This window comes from Manacus candei, unplaced genomic scaffold, assembly GCF_025592945.1.
Source record: "Manacus candei isolate 608988 ecotype Guabito, Panama unplaced genomic scaffold, ASM2559294v1 h1tg000084l, whole genome shotgun sequence".
Lineage (NCBI taxonomy): Eukaryota > Metazoa > Chordata > Aves > Passeriformes > Pipridae > Manacus > Manacus candei.
In genome coordinates, this window is record NW_026138132.1 from 1444815 (window position 1) to 1466289 (window position 21475).

General features: G+C 53.5%; 2 protein-coding genes across 2 annotated transcripts; one reads left to right on the plus strand and one right to left on the minus strand.

Annotated features, from left to right (window-relative positions):
- Window positions 1–561: 561 nt before the first annotated feature.
- On the minus strand, window positions 562–9425 carry SLC18A1 (solute carrier family 18 member A1). Its single transcript, XM_051811867.1, has 16 exons — window positions 9280–9425; window positions 8061–8247; window positions 7288–7648; window positions 6724–6782; window positions 6392–6475; window positions 6125–6217; window positions 5804–5893; window positions 4897–4940; window positions 4719–4779; window positions 4511–4606; window positions 2836–2914; window positions 2664–2715; window positions 2211–2274; window positions 1903–2022; window positions 1392–1525; window positions 562–1111 (listed from the first exon to the last, which is right to left on the minus strand). Exons 2-16 carry the CDS (start codon window positions 8194–8196, stop codon window positions 998–1000), a joined length of 1587 nt encoding a protein of 528 aa, XP_051667827.1. The 5' UTR covers window positions 8197–8247; window positions 9280–9425; the 3' UTR covers window positions 562–997.
- A 1571-nt stretch (window positions 9426–10996) lies between these two features.
- ATP6V1B2 (ATPase H+ transporting V1 subunit B2) lies at window positions 10997–19994 on the plus strand. Its single transcript, XM_051811863.1, has 14 exons — window positions 10997–11136; window positions 13051–13106; window positions 13737–13835; window positions 14421–14514; window positions 14606–14683; window positions 15164–15303; window positions 15426–15527; window positions 16034–16131; window positions 16278–16401; window positions 17009–17159; window positions 17412–17494; window positions 17585–17689; window positions 18260–18389; window positions 18480–19994. Exons 1-14 carry the CDS (start codon window positions 11028–11030, stop codon window positions 18620–18622), a joined length of 1512 nt encoding a protein of 503 aa, XP_051667823.1. The 5' UTR covers window positions 10997–11027; the 3' UTR covers window positions 18623–19994.
- The last annotated feature ends 1481 nt before the right edge of the window (window positions 19995–21475 follow it).

A 21475-nucleotide genomic window follows, 5' to 3' on the forward strand; every position in this document is an offset into this window, starting at 1 on the left:
ATGTTTGCGTTGTGGAAGCCGTGAGGGAAAGGGCAGATTCTGGGGGAAAGCGTCCCCTCACAGCTGCCAAGAATCCCCTCGTCCTCTCCAGCTGCAGCACTGGCAGCACCTGAAATATATCCATCTATATTTCTATCTATGTATCTATCTCTGTGTGTATATATATATATATGAAATATATATATATTTCTATCTATATGTATATCTATATGTATAATATACATATATATAATATATGTATAATATACATATATATTATATATATACATATCTATATGTATAATATAGATATACACATATATATATGTATCTATGTATATGCATATATACGTATGTATATATGTATGTATAGATATGTATCTATGTATATATATGTGTGTGTACATACATGTGTTTGTATATATATGGGTGTATACATATATATTTGTATATATGTAAATAGCATTAATCACGAGTGATCTAAGTGGCTTTTTTTGTGTAGGAGTCTACACCTTATTTCCACCTCAGTTTCTTAGAGTTCTCCAAACAAATGAATTCGTTTAATGTACGTTGGGGAGGACACACAGGCAGCTCTGAGCAGCACGGACACAGCACGACACATCAAGCTACAGCAAAAAGAAATGAGTGTTTTTTTAGTGTCCCCAGAGGAGCGTGGAGCAGTGACATTACAGTGACATCTTTACGGGCGGTGGCACAGATGGATTGTGCCCTGTTGTTACAGAACAGCTTCATCCTGGGGTTTAGAGGAGGATCTGGAGAAATCTCCCAGAGCTGATATCATTTTCTTTTTTCTTTTTTTCCCCCCTCCATTTTCTTTCAGGAACAGTCAGTGCTTTAAAGACATTCACAGAGCCCTGGGGTGTTCTCCTCTGGCACGGGCAGGCTGTGCCTGGGACAAAGCTGTTCTCCAGGACAGGCTGGTACATCCACTGCTCGTAGAATCTGTGTTTGTAACCGTAATATTGGTTTTGAAGCAGGGCACACATCCTTGCACTGCCTATTCCACATTTTCCTCCTCCACGTCACTGTCCTCCGAGAGAGGGAACTCCCGCAGGGGTTTCTGCCCGGTGTAGCTTTGGGGTTGCATGGGGCACTCCTGGCTCAGGATTGCCTGGGTGGAGGAGAGGAGAAATCCTGCTTTGGTAAAAACTGTGATTAATTTGAACACTTAACAGGAGTTACCAACTTCTCCCCAGGGAATACAAGTTAAGGGAGAGTTAAGGGAAGGACCCTCTAAACTCACCTGGTTTTATCTGAGATTTTTGTCCCTTTTTGAGGGCAGAGCGGCACCCAAACCAGGAGACGCAATTCCTAGCGAATTTATTCTTACCTCCCCCCAAATCCCTGGGTTGTGAACCCCCTCTACCCCAATAAACCCCCCCTAGACTGACCATCTTCTCCTCCTTGGCGGGGGGGCTGCGCAGGCACCAGCAGAGGGGGGCGTAGGCCAGGTTGGTCACTCCGATGCTGACCATCAGCCAGGGGAAGCCGACGGCTCCGACGATCGCCCCGGCCGTGGAGGGACCTGCAAATTGGAACGCTGAAAAGGGATAAAAATCCCAGAGAGCGGGAGGTTGGTCCGCTTTGGGGGGGACCTGTGGTGGACTCGGTGGTTGTGGTGAACGTTGTGTGGAGGAAAGGGGGTGATAACCAGAGTGAGATACACACCGAGCAGTCCCCCTGTGAGTAAGAGCTCCCTCACTGCTATGAGTGTACTCTGAGATAATCCAAATAATAATAATTACTATTAACTTACCGTGTTGTTCTAATACCACAAATCAGCGAGTATTTCATATTAAAAAAACAAACAAACAAAAAACCAGCAAAATAATGGCAAAGAGTGTTTAAAAAGTTTGGGGGTATGCTTGTTTTTTAAAAAAAAGGGAAAAGAAGGACATCTACCAACAGCAAAGCCCATGCAAAAGGCCACGTCAGCGATGGCGTAGACGGTGCCGTAGACGGAGGTGTGGCGCAGGTCCACCAGGTAACCCATGATGGGCATCATGGAGGAGTCCACCATTCCTGCCCGGAGCAAGGAGGGGCTGCTCAGGCACTGCTGCTCCTGGGGAGAGAGCCCTGGAGCAGCCTGAGCACCCCCAGCTTACCTATGGCAAAGCCCAACTTACCCATGGCAAAGCCCAGCTTATCTATGGCAAAGCCCAACTTACCTATGGCAAAGCCCAGCTTACCTGTGGCAAAGCCCAGCTTACCTATGGCAAAGCCCAGCCCAGCGTTGGGGGCGATGAGCCCGTAAATGTTTGTGGCCAGAGGTACCTTTGAGAGGAGAGACGTGGAGTAGATCAGGGAATCATGGAATGGTTCGAGCTGGGAGGGACCTTAAAGCTCATCCAGTTCCACCCCCTGCCATGGGCAGGGACACGTCCCACTAGCCCAGGTTGCTCCAACCTGCCCTTGGACACTTCCAGGGATCCAGGGGCAGCCACAGCTTCTCTGGGCAACCTGTGCCAGGGCCTCCCCACCCTCACAGGGTAGAACTTCTTCCTACTCTCTGATCTGAACCTCCCCTCTGTCAGTGGGAGGCCATTCCCCCTCGCCCTGGCCCTTGTAAAAAGTCTCTCCCTGTCTTTCCTTCCAGCTCCCTCAGGCACTGGAGGGCCACAATTTGGCCACCCCGAAGCCTTTTCCAGGCTCTTGGTACTCACGCAGAGGAGGCTGACTCCCACCACAGCCATCCCGACCATGGAGCACAGCCACCTGCAGCGGGGGAGAGGGCAGGAGTTCTCAGCCTGCACAGCACCACGGGCATCATTCCCGCTGAAATTCCAGCTGGGATGGGCTGGGCTGAGCCAGAACCTCTGGTTTGGTCCCACTCACCGCCCCATCCTGTTGGCCAGGACCCCGAAGAGGTTGGTGCCGATGAGGTAGGATATGCTGGCGGGGAGGAACGCCATCCCTGGCAGAGGGGAGGAATCAAACACAGTGTGTCACCCGCAAGAAAACACAGGGCATTTGCACAATTTTCATTCCCTCACTGGGAGAATGTCCCGAGCCAGGACAGGCACCTGAACACCCTCCTGCCATAGTTTCTCCCTCCTCCACCTTTCCCCCTTTGCCTTCTGCTTTTCATCTGCTAAATAGAGAGGAATAAAACAACTGCTTAAGTAAAAAGCTCCGGGATCATTATGCAGCTCAAAATTAAATATTTGCTCTGCCTGCTGCTTTACCAGTTGTTTATTTTTCATATACTCTCCCGCTGACTATAAATAAAACTGATCAGCTCCATTTCCCTGGGACAACTTCCTTATTGGAACACACTGATTTGTGTTTAATTTTCTCTCCTCTCTCTAAGAGCTACAGAACATGGTTAATCCTGCAGGTTTAGTCCAAGCTCTTCAGGGTTGTTTTCCCAGATTTTATGGGAGTGGGTGAACTGAAGGAGACAAACAGAGAAGGCTCCTGGGCTCAGAACAGCACGTGAGGTGGTGGTTTGTCGTTGGACTGTGTCTAAATCCAAACTGCTCTCGAATCTCAGGTACCCAAACATCTTAGGGAATGTATTTGGGATTTTCTTTGCTGTCTGCTGACCTCTGGGTGCTCTAAGTCACCTCAAAGGTTCCCCTGGGGCTCAGTGGTGACAGGGCAGCCCTGAGTTCTTTTCCCCTGAGTTCTGCCCCCTCTTCCCACCACCAGAATCTTTGGGTGCTGCTCCCCCCTCACCCATCCTTGCTCAAAAGAAGCATCATCTGCTTTTACTGGATGGATGTTCCTGCCTGCCCAGAGGATAATTTGATCAGGAGCAATCTCACCCCCCCCTGCTCCCAGCCTAGAATCCAATTTGGGATCTAAGTGCAGCCCGGGGCACCCCCGGGGTCATTCCTCTGCCAATTGGGTTTTATAACCATTAGTTTTTACTTCTGCAGCAAACACAGGCGGTGTTATCTCCACATCCCATTTTCCAGGCAGCTGGTAAGCAGCAGGTCCTGCCCTGCCCTGCCTGGGACACCCTGAGTGGCCTCGTTTCACTCGGAGCAGCCCCTGCAAAGCCCATCTGGCCTCCACCACTGCAGCCCAGCACGAGCCCATTATCCGCCCTGCAGAAGATGGGCTTCCACAGGCTTCCCAAACAGCCTCCCCTCCCCGTTATTGCCCTTGTGGGGAGCCTGGTTCCGTGCAGTTTTTTCAATAACAGAGCAAGGCACATCGTGCAGCCACCACTGAGGAATTTCCAGCTGGAACTGGAGCACAGCCTGGGATTGCTGCCCCCCCCACACGTGTGAGGTCATCTGTTTTCTTCTTTCTTTTTTTTTTTGGAATGATATAAAAGATCTTTCACTCCAGCTCGCAGTGCCCAAGCAGGACGTGGTTCTTCGATCCCTGGAGCTGTGCCCAAGAAAAAACTGGACGTGGCACTCGGTGCTCCGGGCTGGTTGGCACGGCGGGGACGGGTCCCAGGTTGGACTCGGTGACCTGGGAGGTCTTTCCCAAGTGATCCCGTGATTCTAAACTCTCCCAAGGCTCGGGAGAGGAGGCTGCAAAGCACGAGACCTACCGAGCTGCCACTGCGGGGAGCACATGGTCTGCATCATCCAGATGGGCAGGGTGGGCTCCAGCATGGCCACCCCCATGTTGGAGAAGCAGAGGGCTCCTGGTGGGGAGAAAAGGCAGAAATGCTCCATTTGAGCCTTTACTTTTGCTGCTGTTTCAAGCAGGGAATCTTTACTCAGGGGGGCTCAGCGTGTGCCAGCCTCCTCCTTTACCTGCAGCCACCAGGATGTAGGGGTCCCGCAGCAGGGTGGACATTGGGGTGGCCTTGGTGCTCTGCGGGGTGTCCAAGGGGGTTCCGTGGGCTGGGGGCTGTGTGTGCCCTCACCTGGCCCCTGGCACTGCCCCCTCCCTCCCCTGGCAGCGCTCAGGGGTGCCCAGGGCTGTACTCACCTCCGGGCAGATCCTGGAGGGCTGCAGGATGCACAGCTGCAGGGCTGGGGAGAGAACACCCCCTCAATCCTCCTTCTCCCCTCTGGCTTTTCCCTCAGCTCCACCCCTTCCCCCAGCAGAACCCCCAGGGATGCAGGAACTGTGTCTGGGGTAGGGCAGGAGGTGGGAGGGAGCACCAGAACTGCCCAGGGTGGAGTGTGTTGGAAGGGTTTTGTCAACCCCTGAGCAGTCAAAAGTGCAAATGCTCTCGCCTGGCTGCCAGCTGGGAGAGGCCACCAGAGCATGACAGGAATTGGATATGGAAAAGAATGGGATTAAACCAGAAAGTCTGGTATGTATGAGGCCTACATTTTGTTTTTCAGAGGCTCTTACACGCTTCATTACAGATATCTTGCCTCACATCTGGGCAAAGATGGTAACTGGGACTGTAATTTAATTAGCTCAGTACTTCCCACAGAAAAGGCACATTCCTGCTGCCTGTGACTTTGCTGTGGCACTGGGAAGGCTCTTTATCTCTGACACAGTGATGGGAGGAAGCACAGGACACCGTTTATGCTGGCAAAGCCTGATTCCTTCGTGGCATGAAGAGGCTGCAGACAGGAAGGCCTTGCCAAAGAACTCACAGCTCAAAGAGCTTTGCTGAACGTGCCTTTCAAGCCATGAAAGCAATTGGGGGGTTCATTAAGTAATGAGGGATTAATTCTTACATATTGCTGTGTCAGTCATCTGGAGATAGAAACCATGGGATTCAGCACTAACAGAACAACCAGTGCTGATGGTGTCACCCGTCCTGTGTTCACGTTCTCCCTTCTCTCAGATCCTCCCCAGAACACCCACACTGAAACCTTTTCACATGGTGGTTTTTGGTGGGGTTTTTTTGGCAGGCATAAACCACGTGGCCTCTCACCTCCATCCAAGAGGGCGAGGAATGCCAGCACCAGGAAGGGAGAGGATTTCCCGGCGAATTCGTACATGACGCTCCCGAAGGGTGCCCCGACTGCAAGGGAGAGGCTGTGTCACAGCAGGGCAGTGCCACCGCCCCCAGCTGCCCCCTCCGGGTCCCTGGGGGGTGTTTTGGGGGGGAAAATGTGGTTGGAAGGTGTGGGGTCCCACGGAGGGAGGGCAGGGGGAGGGAGCAGGACACCCAGCCGAGCCCATGGGACGGGGAAGGGGCACATCCAGGGTGGAGGTGCTGTCCTAAATCCCACTGGGATCGAGGTGTCCTTACTCAGCACGCCCAAGGCCAGGCCTCCCAGGGCGATGCCCATGGCACTGCCCCTCTCAGAGTCGTCTGTGTACACGCTGGCCAGCATTCCCAGCCCTGGGAGCGGGGAGAGAGCACAGGACACGTGGTTCCATGGCGGTGGGCTCCTCTCTTTTGGGGTGCCCTGTTTGCACCAGCCAGGCAGGCCCAGTGAGGAGGAGCAGGAGGAGGAGGATGACAGTTGAACCCAAACAGGGGGAGCTGACACGGGGACAAAGCTGAAACATTTACCTGCCACTGATGAGAAGGAGGAGCCCACGCCTTGGAGGGCCCGGGCGATGAACAGCAGGGTGTAGGTGCCTGAGAAAGCAAACACTGCAGAGAGAGGGGAGAGCTGCATCAGGCTGGGCCTGAAAACCCTGCAGAGGGTGAGACTGGCCTCAGCTGGCACCCCTTTGGGCGCTGGAGGGGGCAAAGGGAGAGAGGGCTCCTCGTCCTTTCTCGTCACTCCGTTCTGGGTTGCTCTGCTCTCCCTCCTTTCTCCTCCTCGGGGACAGCAGGGAGGGCACAGCCCAGAGGATTTCCTGGTGCCAGGGAAGGGCAGAGGGAAGGGCAATACTCACTGACTGTGGAGAGGAACATGATGGAGAACCCCACAAACATGGGGATGTGGTATCCTATCCTGGAAAGGGAACAAAAGAGGCACCAGCTCAGCGGGAGCTTTGACATGTGGCCTCGCTGCCCAGCCTTAACACACAGCTCTCTGTGGGCTGGGAAGTGTCTCCTGAACGGGTGGGTGAGCCCCCAAGGGCTGGTCAGTGCCCCAGTGCCCCCCTGCAGAGCCCACCCAAAGCCATGGCTCGGCTCTCCCACCCCAGCTCAGCTCACGGTGTCTGCAGGAGACACAGGCCAAGGGGATCTGAAAACAGCATTGTACCATGGCAGGCTGGGAGGCTGTGTTTGTTTGTTTGGTGCTTACTGGCACCAAACAGCACCTGCCAGCACCTGAGGAGAGCATTAGTGAGGTTTAGATCGGGATATAAACTCACAAACCACGGGCAGGCTTTCAGAACAGGTACAATTCCTGCTATTTTCAGGGATACATTCTCCCCAGTTCCTCTAATCCCACAGCTGCAGCAGCTCAGCCCCGTGGTGGCTCCTGCCACAAACCCGGCTCTGTGACCTACCTGTTGGTCAGGAGGCCCACGCAGGGGTTGACCAGCAGCTGGACCAGAGCCTTGGAGGCAAAGAGCAGCCCCACACGGACGTTCTCCCTGGTGAGGAAGTCGTCCCCCTCGGGGCAGCCCCTCGGGGGTGCAGGGGGGCTGCTGGGGGGCCGTGCTGGGAGGCTGCTCTCCGTCCCACTGGGCACCTCTGGGGGGCTGTCAGAGCCCCAGACAGGCACCGTGGTGTTGGCAAAGTAGGAGAACAAGGAGGAGAAAGGAGGAGCCTTCAGGGCTGGAGGAGCTGGCTCGGGCTGGGCTGTGGCCATGGAGCTGTTGGCACCTTGGTACTCGGTGGTGTAGAGGAAGGTGGGCACGATGGGCACTGGGGGAGAAGACGGGGAAGGGATTAGTTGGGGATTTTCCTCCCTTTCCTGGCTCGGCACAGAGCCAAGCTGAGCTGCCAGCACCCAGCCCTGAGCAGGGACCCCGCTGGCATCACCCAGAGACCCACAGAGGAGCTGAGACCCCGAGACAGCCCCCCAGGGACCCATCCCCTTGCTGTACCCCCAAGACAACCCCTGAAGGACCCATCCCCTCGCTGTACCCCCATGCACCCCCCAAGAGTGCCCTGAGCAGCCCCCAAAGAACCCAACCCCATGCTGTGCCCCCGAGACAGCCCCCAAAGGACCCCTCCCTTTGCTGTACCCTCAGAGAACCCCACACTGCCCCCCTGAGCAGCCCCCCCAAGGGTCCAGCCCTGTCCCCTCCAGGCAGCCCCCCCAGAGCCCCCCTACCCACGACGGTCAGCAGCATGTTGTCCAGCAGCAGTGCCACGAACACCACCACCAGCACCAGCCTCGGGGACCCCCTGCTCTGGGCCAGCCAGCGCTGGGGGGGGTGCTGGGGGGCTGAGGGCACAGCCAGGGGCATGGCCAGCGCTCCGGGGGGCTCCTGGGCTCAGGGGTGAGGGGCTCTGAGCACCTTTAAAGAGAACACTCCGGGTCACTCCTCCCACAGCTCACGGCTGCTCCCTCGGGAAAGCAGCTCCCGGGGGCACCGAGTGTGGCCCCAGGAGCTGGGGGCCATTCCCAGAACCTGTGTGCTTTGCTTTCCCCAGGAGCTGGGGGCCATTCCCAGAACCTGTGTGCTTTGCTTTCCCCAGGAGCTGGGGGCCATTCCCAGAACCTATGTCCTTTCCCCAGGAGCTGGGACCACCAGCTTCACTATCAAAGCCCGTGTTTTCATCAGGCTTGCTTTTAAATTCACAGCTGGAGTGGTGCTCCAACCATTTCCCCTCTCCTGAGACGTCTTGTACCTGCTTCAAGGCATCCTTTCGGTCTCCTCCCAAAGACTCCAGGCACAGATCGACCCTCCAGCTTATCTGAGGTAATCTCGACATCTTTTATTCCGTGTTTGTTCTTTGGAGATTAAATTCGGCCTCAAAGGAAATTCATTTTACCTTCCGTGTCTTTTTATCTGACCTAATTGAAATGTCAGGGCAAGATCCAGGACTTCAAAGCCTGATGTAAGTGAGGGAGATCAGGGCTGAGGGAACACTGCTCACACCAAAAATGCCCATCAGAAACTTGCATTAAGCCAACCAATTAACCATTAACGCTCTCACAGCTCTTGGGAACAAGGGACTGAGTGGCAAAATTAATGGAGCTGAGCTCGAACTATCCCTCTTCCCAAAAAAACCCTGTGGTTTCCTGGAATCCCAGGCAGTGACAGTTGTCATTTTTTAATTATAAAAAAGCAAACACTCCAAATGCTTTATCTTCAAACGTGAGTGTCACTGAGCTGGGAAACAGGGCTGGTTCTCCCAGTGCCTCCAGGTAAACACCAAATAACAGAATTAACGCCAGAGAAGAACACAGAGGTACAAAAATGAGACAGAGAGGAAGAGTAAGGGAGCAGAGGCAATAAAGACACGTAGATTAACACCTCCAGCACAAACCCTGGCCCCTCTCCCTGCAAACCTGGGGTGAGGAGCAGAGGAAAATGGTCCCTTACCCTGCCACCCATCGGAGCCGGAGCCGCTGCCTTGGTGGATGAATCCTCCCTGGATTTATGGTTCCCTGTTCTCTGGAGAGGATGTGAGTGTCCCTGGTCCACGGAGATCTAACTGGAACCTCAAACAAGTGCCCCTGAGCCCTGCAGCTGGCTCTGCTCTGCGTCAGCAGGGCAGGGCACTGGGCTGGGAGCCAGGAGTGTTTGTCCTCAGCTCTCCAGCTCTCATCCAACCCTGGGCTGGCCCCAGGCACCCAAACCCCTGCCTGGAGCTTTCTCAGAGCTCTGGGGGATGTTCAGCTCTTTGTGGTCCCCCCTCTCCTCCTCCCACGGGATTCTGCCAGTGGGGCACCTCCCCACGGCCTCTCCCTGTCTGTTCTGCCTGCAGGGACAGGGAGATAGTTCTTGGATTAACCAGGCAAAGCTGGCTGGAAATTCATCTCCAGGCACAGGGGAGCTGCTGCAAAGGCCACTCACAGCGGGATCTCTTTTATTCCATCATTTCTGTTTCCTTAAACTTTTGACACTTTGCCCCATGATTTCTTTTTTAAACCCCAAAAGCGATGCCATCATTCGTTCAGGACACAGAGATTTACGGCAGGGAGGGGAAATAAATCCCAAACATATTCACCTTTCCTCCCTTGGCACATAAATCTGCCACTGAGGCCGTTTGTCTGCTCCTGCCTGGCCCAAAACCATTGCCAAGGAGGTGAGATGAGAACATCCTGCCCAGAAATTCCCTGGGTGAGCATTAGAGCAGGAGTTGAAGCCTTTAAATATATTTCATGAGCGGAGAATTGAATGCCTGGGCCTGGAAATGACTTTCCCAGCGTGTGGAGAGGAGGCAGAGGATGAGCAGTGCAGCACCACCATCTGCTGAGGGAGCCCAGAACTGCCGGGCTGGGCCCGGGGCTGCCTGGGAGAGGAGCCAGAGGCTCCTCAGGTGAGGAGGGCATGTGGAGACCCCCTTCTCCTTCTCCTTCTCCTTCTCCTTCTCCTTCTCCTTCTCCTTCTCCTTCTCCTTCTCCTTCTCCTTCTCCTTCTCCTTCTCCTTCTCCTTCTCCTTCTCCTTCTCCTTCTCCTTCTCCTTCTCCTTCTCCTTCTCCTTCTCCTTCTCCTTTATTTTTCCTTTCCCTTAACTTCTTTACCTTTTCCCTTTCCCCTTTCTCTTTTTCTTAACCCCTTTTCCTCTTTAATTTTCCTTTTGCCTTTCCTGTTGCCTTTCCTTTTCCTCTTTTCTTTTCTTTTCTTTTCTTTTCTTTTCTTTTCTTTTCTTTTCTTTTCTTTTCTTTTCTTTTCTTTTCTTTTCTTTTCTTTTCTTTTCTTTTCTTTTCTTTTCTTTTCTTTTCTTTTCTTTTCTTTTCTTTTCTTTTCTTTTCTTTTCTTTTCTTTTCTTTTCCTTTTCTTTTCCTTTTCTTTTTCTTTTTCTTTTCTTTTTCTTTTCTTTCTTTTTCTTTCTTTCTCCTATTCCTTTCCCTCTCCCTCTTTCCCTCTCCCTTCCCTTTTCCCATTCCCATTCCCATTCCCATTCCCATTCCCACTCCCATTCCCGTTCCCATTCCCGTTCCCATTCCCATTCCCTTTTCCTTTCCCCATTCCCGTTCCCCCCCCAGCACCCGGGTCAGCTCCGGTGGGCGTGGCCTGTGTGGTGGGCGTGACCCTCCGCGATGGGCGTGTCCCCCGAGGTGGGCGTGGTCCGCCCCGCGCTATAACGCGCCTGCGCAGTCGCGGCGCTGCGGTCGCGGTCCAAGATGGCGGCGGTGCGGGCGCTGCGCGGGGCCGTGAACGGCGCCGGGCCCGGCGGGCCCCGCGAGCAGGCGGCGGCCCTCACCCGAGACTTCCTGTCCCAGCCGCGCCTCAGTGAGTGCGGGGGCGCCGGGACAACGCGGGGGGTCGCGGGGGAGGGGGATCGGCCCCGCTCGGCGGCCGCGCACAGCCCCTCGGGCGGCTGCCCGCGGCAGGACCGCCTGGGCCTGGGCCCTTCAGAGCCGTCTGGGGCTTCCCTGAGCCTTCCCCGCAGCGTTCGAGGGCGGCGGGCCGGGGTCCGGCTGCAGTGGGGCTGTTAATTGGTATTGATTAATCACCGTGTCCTGCCCCAGAGCGGGCTCCCGAGGAACACGGGCCGCTCCAGGGCCTTCCTGGGAACCCGGCGTTGGCAGCAGGAACGGGAAGTGGCTGTGAATGGTGCGGGTGCGGCATCCTTCAACGCTGCCTTGAGAAATCCGGTGAAAAAGGGGAAATCCGGGAACCTTGTAAAAATCTCCTCGTTGCAGCGCTGTGGGAAGGGGTGTTTTTCCTGGCAGTGACTCCACCTGTGCCCTGAATGGCACCAGGACCTGCAGGGGGGTGCCCAGGAGCTCCTGGAAAAGTCACTCAGGTTGAGAAGCCAATCTTTGCAATTCCAGCCTCTCCCAAGGCGTTGGAGCCAAGGTGACTCCATGTTCTATCCAGATTTTTCCATTCTGGCTTTGACCTGAACTGACGTCAAGCAGGGTATGGAAAATATTTCCAGTTGCTTTTGGTTCATCGTGGAACTGGTTGATCAGAATGGAAAGGGGAATTTGGAGTGGGGGTTGAGCTGCTTTCCTGGGGGATTGGTGCTGAGTGATCCTGCTGGATGCCAGGGAAGTGTTTTCCCGTGGACAGAGCAGGGGGTGGGAGCCCTGTGGGTGGATTGAGGAAGCAGAGCTCATGAGGCAGTCATGGGATGAAAAGCTCCGCTCAGGGTCATGTTTTCCGTGGCCTGCAAACCCTGGGAGTGTGAGCAGAGCCCTCGTGGATGGTGTCTGGGTGATCCCTCCCTGCTCAGGTGGCAGGAGCAGCTCAGCTGCTGCTTCTCATTAAGGGACACGTGTTTTGTCTCAGAGCGTTCAGGACGATTTTAGGAGTAAAACTGAGGAACTGGAGTTCAGTCCCTGGCCCAGCTCCTGCCCTGAGCTCCCCTCAGTTTGATTGTTGCCTGTTAAGATATCACATTGCAACATTCAGGGTGTTTATTGCAGTGTAAACAGCACCTTGTTGATGGTGCACACACGGCCTGGGGAGCTGCCAGGCTGGAGAGGCCCTGGATGCTTCCCTGCAGCTGGTGGAATCTGTGATCTGGTGTGGCTCCAGTGGCTCATTCCCCTCTCCCAGGAGAAGTGGGGAACTGTCACACTTGTGGTCACTGCACCTCGTGACCCTCAGAGGGCTCTGACTCAATAGTTCTTCTTTCTGTGGGTCGAGTGGTGCTCGGCTCCAGCTGCATCCTGGGGGGTGTATATCCCTGCATCCTGCTGTGTGCCCATCCCTGGATCCTTGGGGTGCATCCCTGGAGCAGGATTTGCTGCCTTTTCACAGCTTTCCCCCTGGGCTCTGCAAAATCATGGAATATCCTCGGCTGGAATCATAAAATCATGGAATGCTTTGGGCTGGAAAGGATCTCAAAGCCCATCCAGTCCCACCCCCTGCCATGGCCAGGGACACCTTCCACTAGCCCAGGTTGCTCCAGGCTCATTTTATCCCTGGCTGCAGATTTGTAGTGAATTTTTATGATTGACAAAAGCCCAGCAGGATTTTAGGGTCACCTCGGGGGGGGCTTTGCAGGAAGCAGCAGGAAATGCTGGACACACAATTCCATACCTGATCCTTCTGGAAGAGTTCATTATAAACACAGAAATGGAGCCCCACGACTGCAAACCTGAGCCTGGTGATAAGCATGGAACTGGGAAAACTTGATCTAGGATGTTTCTAAGGCAGCACCACCTGACTTGGGGCTTGTTTTTTTTTTTCCAGCCTATAAAACTGTCTCTGGTGTGAACGGGCCCCTGGTTATCCTGGATCAAGTCAAGGTAAAAACTTGCATCTTAATGAAGCTTTTTTTTTTAAAGGGAGAATTTCCAAGCAAAGCTGGGGCAGGTTAAATGAAGACTGGTGGGAAATTCTGGCGTCCACAGAGCAATTTTAATCCCCTTCTGGCTGCTGAGAACGTGGCTCTGAGGCTGGGGAGGGGTGTCCGTGCCCTTGAGGCTGCTGGGGAAAGAAAGGGAACAGTGTTTCAGTTTTACCAAAACCCCCGGAATGTTGTTTTAAACTTTAACGCTGAAATCCACCTGTTTGCTTTGTTCCTGACCTTTCTGTTTCCAAATAAGTGCTCTGTGAAAGGAAACTCTGAACCCTTCTGGCTTGTTTTCAAGAAGGCAAACAACTGCTGCAGGTTTTTCTCCTGTGGCTTTCTGTTGCTGTCTCAGGGCTACCTGGGTGTTCAGAACTGATTCTGCCACTCTGCAAACACTGTATATTCATGTAAAAATTGCTTTAGCCCCAGAGATTTAGTGTGCTTGGAACGAGTTTTGTTCTGATGATGAAATTATTCTTAAAAATCGAGTAGTTTCTAGGCTTAAGCTTGCTTAAAACTGGCAGCTTTTGTTTCCTGACTGTGGGATTTTGATGTTTTCCACTCTCTGTTTGTTCCCCCTCAGTTCCCCAGGTATGCAGAGATCGTCCACCTGACCCTTCCCGATGGCACAAGGAGGAGTGGGCAGGTCCTGGAAGTCAGTGGCTCCAAAGCTGTGGTTCAGGTATCAACAGGAGTGCCTCTTGTTGCATGTTTTATTAGTATTTTATTAATCAGGGTGCATCTGAGCCAAGTCAAATCTGTCCTGAGATTTGTTCTTTTGGCACTGGAAATGAAAAAGAAATAAATCACCGACTTATTCCGAGTGCCAGTGGGATGAATAACTTGAAAAGACTGCAAAGTGGAGCACAGGGACATTTTTATTTGCATCCCCCATGGATTTCTTTGCTGCTGGATTAAAGGAATCCACTGTAAGCTACAGTATTAGGTTCAGGATCAGCCGCTCTGCTGTGGCTGCTGTCTTTCTTCTAAAGAGCTGTGTCTTGTTAATATTCTTCTTATCTGAAGAACTTTACCCTGTTGGCAAAGGGAAACACCTGAGATGAAAGGAGTGGCTCCAATTTTGTTGGTGTAATTCATGAATTTTGTTAAAAGTGGGGGGGGGTTGATGTTTTGTGGCAGCAGAGCTGCTCTCGCAGCCCTTTGCAGAGCAGGGGCTCCTGCTGGGAGGCAGCACTCAGGTGTTACTCTGTGAAGCACAACACCCTTTTCCTGTGTTTTTATTTACCCTTTTCTGCCATATTTGCAGGTATTTGAAGGCACTTCAGGGATTGATGCCAAGAAAACCTCCTGTGAGTTCACCGGGGACATCCTGCGGACCCCGGTCTCGGAGGACATGCTTGGTGAGGGCACAGTGCTTTGAGGGCTGGGCAGATCTATCTCCTGGGAACTTATTGTCACAGTAATTTACATTTTTATTGCTGTTTCTTACAGGCAGAGTGTTCAATGGATCAGGAAAACCTATAGACAGAGGCCCCATTGTCTTGGCTGAAGATTTCCTGGACATTATGGGTATGTTCTGTGCTCTTAATGAGTTTCTGGTGGGGAGTTAAGAGACAAATTTAGTGTGTCTGTTTTCTGAATGTTACAGTAGATTTGGGTTAGAACACAGGATCTAACTTAGGAGGAGCTTAATCTTATCTTTAATTAGGTGTGGCATCAAACTCAAATCAAGTTGCACAAGTGCAGGAGGACGCAGCAGCAGAAAAGAGCAGTTTTCTGCAGTGCTTGGAGACTGTTCTTTATTATTTGTAGACTTAATTGTACAGGCTCCAGAGGTGATTAACTGGTAACTGGCAGGGTTTTCTGTAAATAATTCTTATCAGTGACATGACCACAGAATTCCAGAGCCTTGGCATCTCCTCAGGTGTGACCAGGTGCATGTAAAGATTTGTTGGCCTCACAGTGGGGTTGGTACCTCTTGAGCAGTTGTTTAATAAAGCTTCAAACACATATAGGGAATAACATATTCTCTTAAAAAAAACCCAACAGGTCAGCCCATCAACCCCCAGTGTCGTATCTACCCAGAAGAAATGATCCAGACTGGGATTTCAGCTATAGATGGCATGAACAGTATTGCCAGGGGCCAGAAAATCCCCATCTTCTCAGCTGCTGGGCTGCCCCACAACGAGGTGAGCACTCAGAGCCTCTCTGAACTGTTTGCTTGTGTTTCACTGGGGTTAAAAGTCAATGAAATGAAGTTCTGGGCTGTGCAGCAGCATCAGATGCAAAGACTGGAATGTTTTCTCCCCAGATTGCAGCTCAGATCTGTCGCCAGGCTGGCTTGGTGAAGAAATCCAAAGATGTGATGGACTACAGTGAGGAGAACTTTGCCATCGTGTTTGCTGCTATGGGGGTGAGTCCATGGAGCTGGAGGGAGCAATAACTGGGAATTGTGAGAGCAGCTGAAGTACTGTAAGAAGGTTTTATGTGAATGCAACTAGAGGTTGAATGGCTGAAAATCCCAAAGGGCAGAAGTGCTGAACCCTGTTTGGCCCTGGCACAGGTTGGTCAGAGAAGCTGTGGCTGCCCCGTCCCTGGAGGTGTCCAAGGCCAGGTTGGAGCAGCCTGGGCTAGTGGAAGGTGTCCCTGCCCATGGCAGGGGGTGGGACTGGATGGGCTTTGAGGCCCCTTCCAACCCAAACCATTCCATGGCTCCAACAAAGTGTGTCTGATCAGGATAAAGTGTCTTGAACTTGATCTCCAGCCTGGAATTCTAGAAGTTACTTATTCTGGGAATGCAGAGGAGCCTCCATGGTGGAGAGCCTTGTTGTGGATGATTAACGAGGTGCTCAGACCTTAATGTGATGCAGAATGTCCTAAGCTGGAGTGTGGAAGTGATGCCTCCCTGCTGTGGTTTAGGTGAACATGGAGACCGCCCGGTTCTTCAAATCCGACTTCGAGGAGAACGGCTCCATGGACAACGTGTGCCTGTTCCTCAACCTGGCCAACGACCCAACGTGAGTACTTACAGCCCTGCTGGCTGGGAAAAGGAGCTGTGCTGGTGCTCCAGTGGGTGCAGCAGCAGCAGATTCTGAGCTGCTTGCAGCTCCCAACCCGTCCCTTGCCATCCCTAAATCCCGGCTCGCGCCGCGTTGTGCCGCAGCATCGAGCGCATCATCACCCCCCGGCTGGCCCTGACAACTGCAGAGTTCCTGGCTTACCAGTGTGAGAAGCACGTGCTGGTCATCCTGACAGACATGAGCTCCTATGCTGAGGCCCTGCGGGAGGTACGTGGCCATTAAGGTGTTAATTACCCCGCTCGTTAACGAGCTGGGGGTTGGCAGCCAGGGTTTGTGGTGGAAAGTGAGAATCCAAACTTCTGCTGAGGCTGCTGCAGTTAATGTTCACTGCAGTGCTCTTAAATAGCCAGGGAGGCTTTCGGTGAGTGCTGGTGCTCAGTGGGATGTCAGAGCTAAATTTAATGGGCTGGTGGCAATTCCATGCCTGGAGGTGTCCAAGGCCAAGCTGGATGGAGCTCTGAGCAGCCTGGTCCAGTGGAAGGTGTCCCTGCCCATGGAAGGTGTCCCTGCCCATGGAAGGTGTCCCTGCCCATGGAAGGTGTCCCTGCCCGTGGCAGGGGGTGGAACTGGGTGATCTTTAAGGTCCCTTCCAACCCACCCCAGTCCATGATTCCATGAATTAGCAGTTTGACACCATCATTTTGGTTTTGCCTTGGCATCTTATCAAAAGGGTCGTGGTGACTCGGGGGGGTTCGTGTGGCTGCATTTCACAGGATGGGGTACTTCAAGTGACTTAGTGCAGCTAAATGTGGGGAGACAGCAGCTCCAGAGGGGGTGACCTGCCTTCCTGGGAATGTTTTGTGGTGTTCCCCAGGTGTCAGCAGCCCGGGAGGAGGTTCCTGGGCGCCGGGGCTTCCCGGGGTACATGTACACCGACCTGGCCACCATCTACGAGCGCGCGGGGCGCGTGGAGGGCAGGAACGGCTCCATCACCCAGATCCCCATCCTCACCATGCCCAACGACGGTGAGTGAGCTGCTCTGGGCAACACGCTGGCCTTCAGCTTCCCTCTGGAACACTGCAGCTGTTGGCTGCTTTCTCTGTGGTGCTAATAAGTGCTTTGCCCCGATCCAAGAGCACTTAGGGGATAAATGGAGGGAATCAGTGATGGCTTTGTACTTCAGAAGTCACCTAACGGCAAAAAGCTGCTGCATCAGTGCTAAAATGGATATAAAAGGGCTGAAAACTGTCAAACCATTTTTTTTTTCCCCCCCATAGATATCACTCATCCTATCCCTGACCTGACTGGGTACATCACTGAGGGACAGATCTACGTGGACAGGCAGCTGCATAACAGACAGGTGTGTGCTGCAACACTTAGGGTGTATTTAAGATTACTCTTTGGGGTGTTTTTAAGTATTCCTGTTAATTCCTGGATGTTTCTCCCCCAGATTTACCCACCCATCAACGTCCTGCCCTCCTTGTCTCGACTGATGAAGTCAGCTATTGGGGAGGGGATGACCAGGAAGGATCATGCTGATGTGTCCAACCAGCTGGTGGGTACAAACCTCCCTGGGACAGCAGAGCCATATTCCAAATCCACCTTTGGCTGCCCAGCCTGTAAAGAACATGCCAAGCAGTTGTGATCCACAACATCCCTGAGGCTGCTTTAAGGCACTGACTGGGTGTTTAGGGAGACCCTTGGAGTTGGAACAGAAATTATGTGGATGATGGGCCATGAAGATGATGAGAGGGATGGAAGCTCTGCTGTGAGGGCTGGGGGTGTTCACTTGGAGAAGAGAAGGCTCCAAGGATTCCAGTGCCTGAAGGGGCTCCAGGAGAGCTGGAGAGGGACTTGAAACAAGGGATGGAGGGACAGGACAAGGGAGAATGGCTTCACACTGCCGGAGGGCAGGGTTAGGTAAAATATTGGGAAGGAATTCCTCCTTGTGAGGTTGGGGAAGGGCTGGGATAGAATCCCCAGAGAAGCTGTGGCTGCCCCTGGATCCCTGGAAGTGTCTGAGGCCAGGTTGGAGCAGGCTGGGCTAGTGGGAGGTGTCCCTGCCCGTGGCAGGGGTGGGACTGGTGCCGTTCAGAGCCCTTTGGATCCCTCCCTGTCCCCCCAGTACGCCTGCTACGCCATCGGGAAGGACGTGCAGGCCATGAAGGCCGTGGTCGGGGAGGAAGCCCTCACCTCCGACGACCTGCTCTACCTGGAGTTCCTGCAGAAGTTCGAGAAGAACTTCATTGCTCAGGGTGAGTGAGGTGTCCCAGCACATCCCAGCGGGCACCAGCACCTCGGGGCTCCTTCCCCTGCCCCTCATCCCCCGGGTGGCTGTTGTGCAGGTCCCTACGAGAACCGCACGGTGTACGAGACCCTGGACATCGGCTGGCAGCTCCTGCGCATCTTCCCCAAGGAGATGCTCAAGAGGATCCCCCAGACAACGCTGGCCGAGTTCTACCCCCGGGATTCCACTGCAAAGCACTAACCCTGCCCCCCCTGCCCCTGCTCTGTGAGGTGCTGGTTTGGTTCCTGTCCCCATGTGTTGGTGTTTACTCGTCGCCCTTTTAGGATTCAGAGCCAGGAGTAGGTGACACCCCTGCCAGTGTGCCCATGTCCACTGAGACCAGCTTTTAAAATATCCCTTCTCCAGGAGAACACTTAGGCCAGCTCTTACAAATGTGCAATAGCCACCACCAGGTTTGGTTTCTTCCTGAGCTGAACCTTTTGGGGGCGTTTCAGGGGAGTTGTCTTGAGGATCACCAGAAACTGCAAATCTTTGCTTGCACACTGTGGTTTAGGGGAGCATGAAAGAGCAAACGTGACTTGCATGACAACATTCCTGTCTGGAAAATGCAAGTTCTGAGCCGTGGCTTAAGGTTCTGAAAGGTTTGTGTGAGCTGAGGACACGAGGAGGCAAATGCTGGGGGCTTTTCCACCAGCAAAGGGTCTTTCAGAGGACACAGGCCAGTGAGTTGCTACCTGGAAGTAGCATAATTACTGAATTAAAGGTTTTAAATTGAAGTTTGCAGACTAAGTTTCCTACTTAACCCTTTTTTTCTTTGAATTCTGGAAATGCCAGGGACACAAACCAGCAGCTCAAGTGATTCTGAGCTCAGAAGTGTCACCACAACTGCTGGTAATTCAAGGCTTTGTGCTGCTGCTGAAGGGGATTCTGAGGGGTGAGAAAACCCACCTTAAACCTGACACAGGTGGGAACTCAGCTTTTACAGAATGTCCTGCACTAAATGATGCAACAGGAGGAAAAAAACCCAAACCAAACAGGTTTTAGTGTCAGAAAGGATATTTTGAATCCTGCTCTGGGTGTGCTGGGCCCGTGCTGTGTCTGAAGCTGCTGTGGTTTGCACTCCAGGCCCGGATTTGACTGGCCCTGAGCTCAGCATTCCCAAACACTGCAATCCTGGCCAGGCAATTCCGGGCTGTTCTTTTTCCAGCGGGTTCAGACGAGGCTCCAGGCCCTGCTGCTGGCAGACTTCCACGCTTTTTCCCAGGCTTCACACGAGTCTGAGCTCTGGTCTGGCTCACCAAGGCATGTTGCACCTCTCTGAACGCCTTCAGTGCCTGTCTGGGGAGGTGTGAACAGGCCTGGGCTGCCAGAGTGTGCTAATTCCAGCTCCCTGCCGTCTCCATGTGCAGCTCTCCCCAGTTCTGTGTTTTCTGTGGCTGCAGCAGCGACTCTATTCCAGTGCATTCCACCCAAAGCTGTGTCAAGTCTCTCTTTTTTTTTCTTTTTTTCTTTTTTTCTCGAGGTCGGAGTGGGAGGTTGGAAGTGTTGGCATGAAAATACTTTAATGTAGAGAATATCTAAATAAATTAAATATGGAAGGTGTTGAAGACAATGGAAGGCTCCTTGTGGTTCTGTGGTGGTTCAGCAGGGGCCGGGATGTCCCCTGGGAATGGGAATGGAGCCACTTCAGTGGGCAGGGAGGGCCCTGAGCTGAGGATTCCCTGCTGAGGAGGAGGATCTGACCTTCAGCCTCAGCCCCCAGTGCTGTGTGGAGTTGGGGGGTGGTGCAGTCACGGGGAAAGGCTTTGCAGGAATGTGCAGGGAATGTGATACCCCTGTTCCCACATCCCTCTCCAGGGGTGGTTTGTGCTTGAGGAGGCTTGGAAACATTGAACTCCTGGACAATGAGTTCTGGGCGTTCAGTTTGCTTTGGGGTTTGGGTGTGGTCAGCACTGGGGGGGTTGTCCAGGCCTTCCCTGCAACCAGGCTGCTTAAATTCCAGTGCCAGCCCCTCTGAATTCCCAGAATGGTTTGGGTGGGAAGGAACCTGAAAGATCATCTTGTTTCACTCCCCTACTGTGGCCAGGGACACCTTCCACTGTACCAGGGACTGGCTGGGACAAGTGTTTTTGGCTTTTCTACCCATTTTCCCCTTCAGTGACAGTCTCTGTCTCGAGGGAGAGCCTGTGCTTAGGGATGGGAATAACCCAGGAGCTGGGGCTCAGGGACAGGTTCTGAAAACTGAGCCAGGGGAGAAATTCCACAGCCCAGTGAATTCCTGAGTCCCTCAGCAGGTGCCAGAGCTCGGGGACAAAGGTTGAACAAACATTCCCAAGGGTGTGTGAGCAGGAAGGTGCCTCTCCTGGGATGCCTGCAGGATTCTGTATGGATAACAGGGCTCCTGGAACGTGTGTATGTCACAGAGCAAAGGGAATTCTGCAGGGATAGGAATATCCATGGCAGTTAAACTGCACTGCTCTGCATCTGGTGGGAGCGAAGGGGAAGGAATAAAACATTGCAGCTCTTCAGCTCGGGAGGCTCAAAGAGAGCAGGAACCTCCTGGCTGGAGAAAACAGCACCACAGAGTTATCCAGGTGGGAAAAGCCCTCCAAGGCCACAGAGTCCCCCCTGTGCCCCATCCCCACCTCATCCCCCAGCCCAGAGCTCTGAGTGCCACGGCCAGGCCTTCCCTGGGCACCTCCAGGGCTGGGCACTCCAAACCTCCCTGGGCAGTTCCAATGTTTAACCAACCCTTTCCAGGGAGAAATTCCTCCTGATGTCCAACCTGAGCCTCCCCTGGCACAGCTGGAGGCCGTTCCCTCTCCTCCTGTCCCTTGTTCCCTGGCAGCTCCCCCCTCCTGTCAGGGGGTTGCAGAGCCAGAAGGTCCCCCCTGAGCCTCCTTTTCTCCAGGCTGAGCCCCCCCAGCTCCCTCAGCTGCTCCTGCTGCTCCAGCCCCTTCCCAGGACATCACCTTGTGCTCTCAGCAGCTTCCCAGGTGAGGACAAGCCCCTGTCCCAGGCAGGGAACAGCCCGAGCCTGGCACAGGAATGACAAAAGCACCCTTGTCTCCCCCCAGCCAGAGGTCCCCCAGC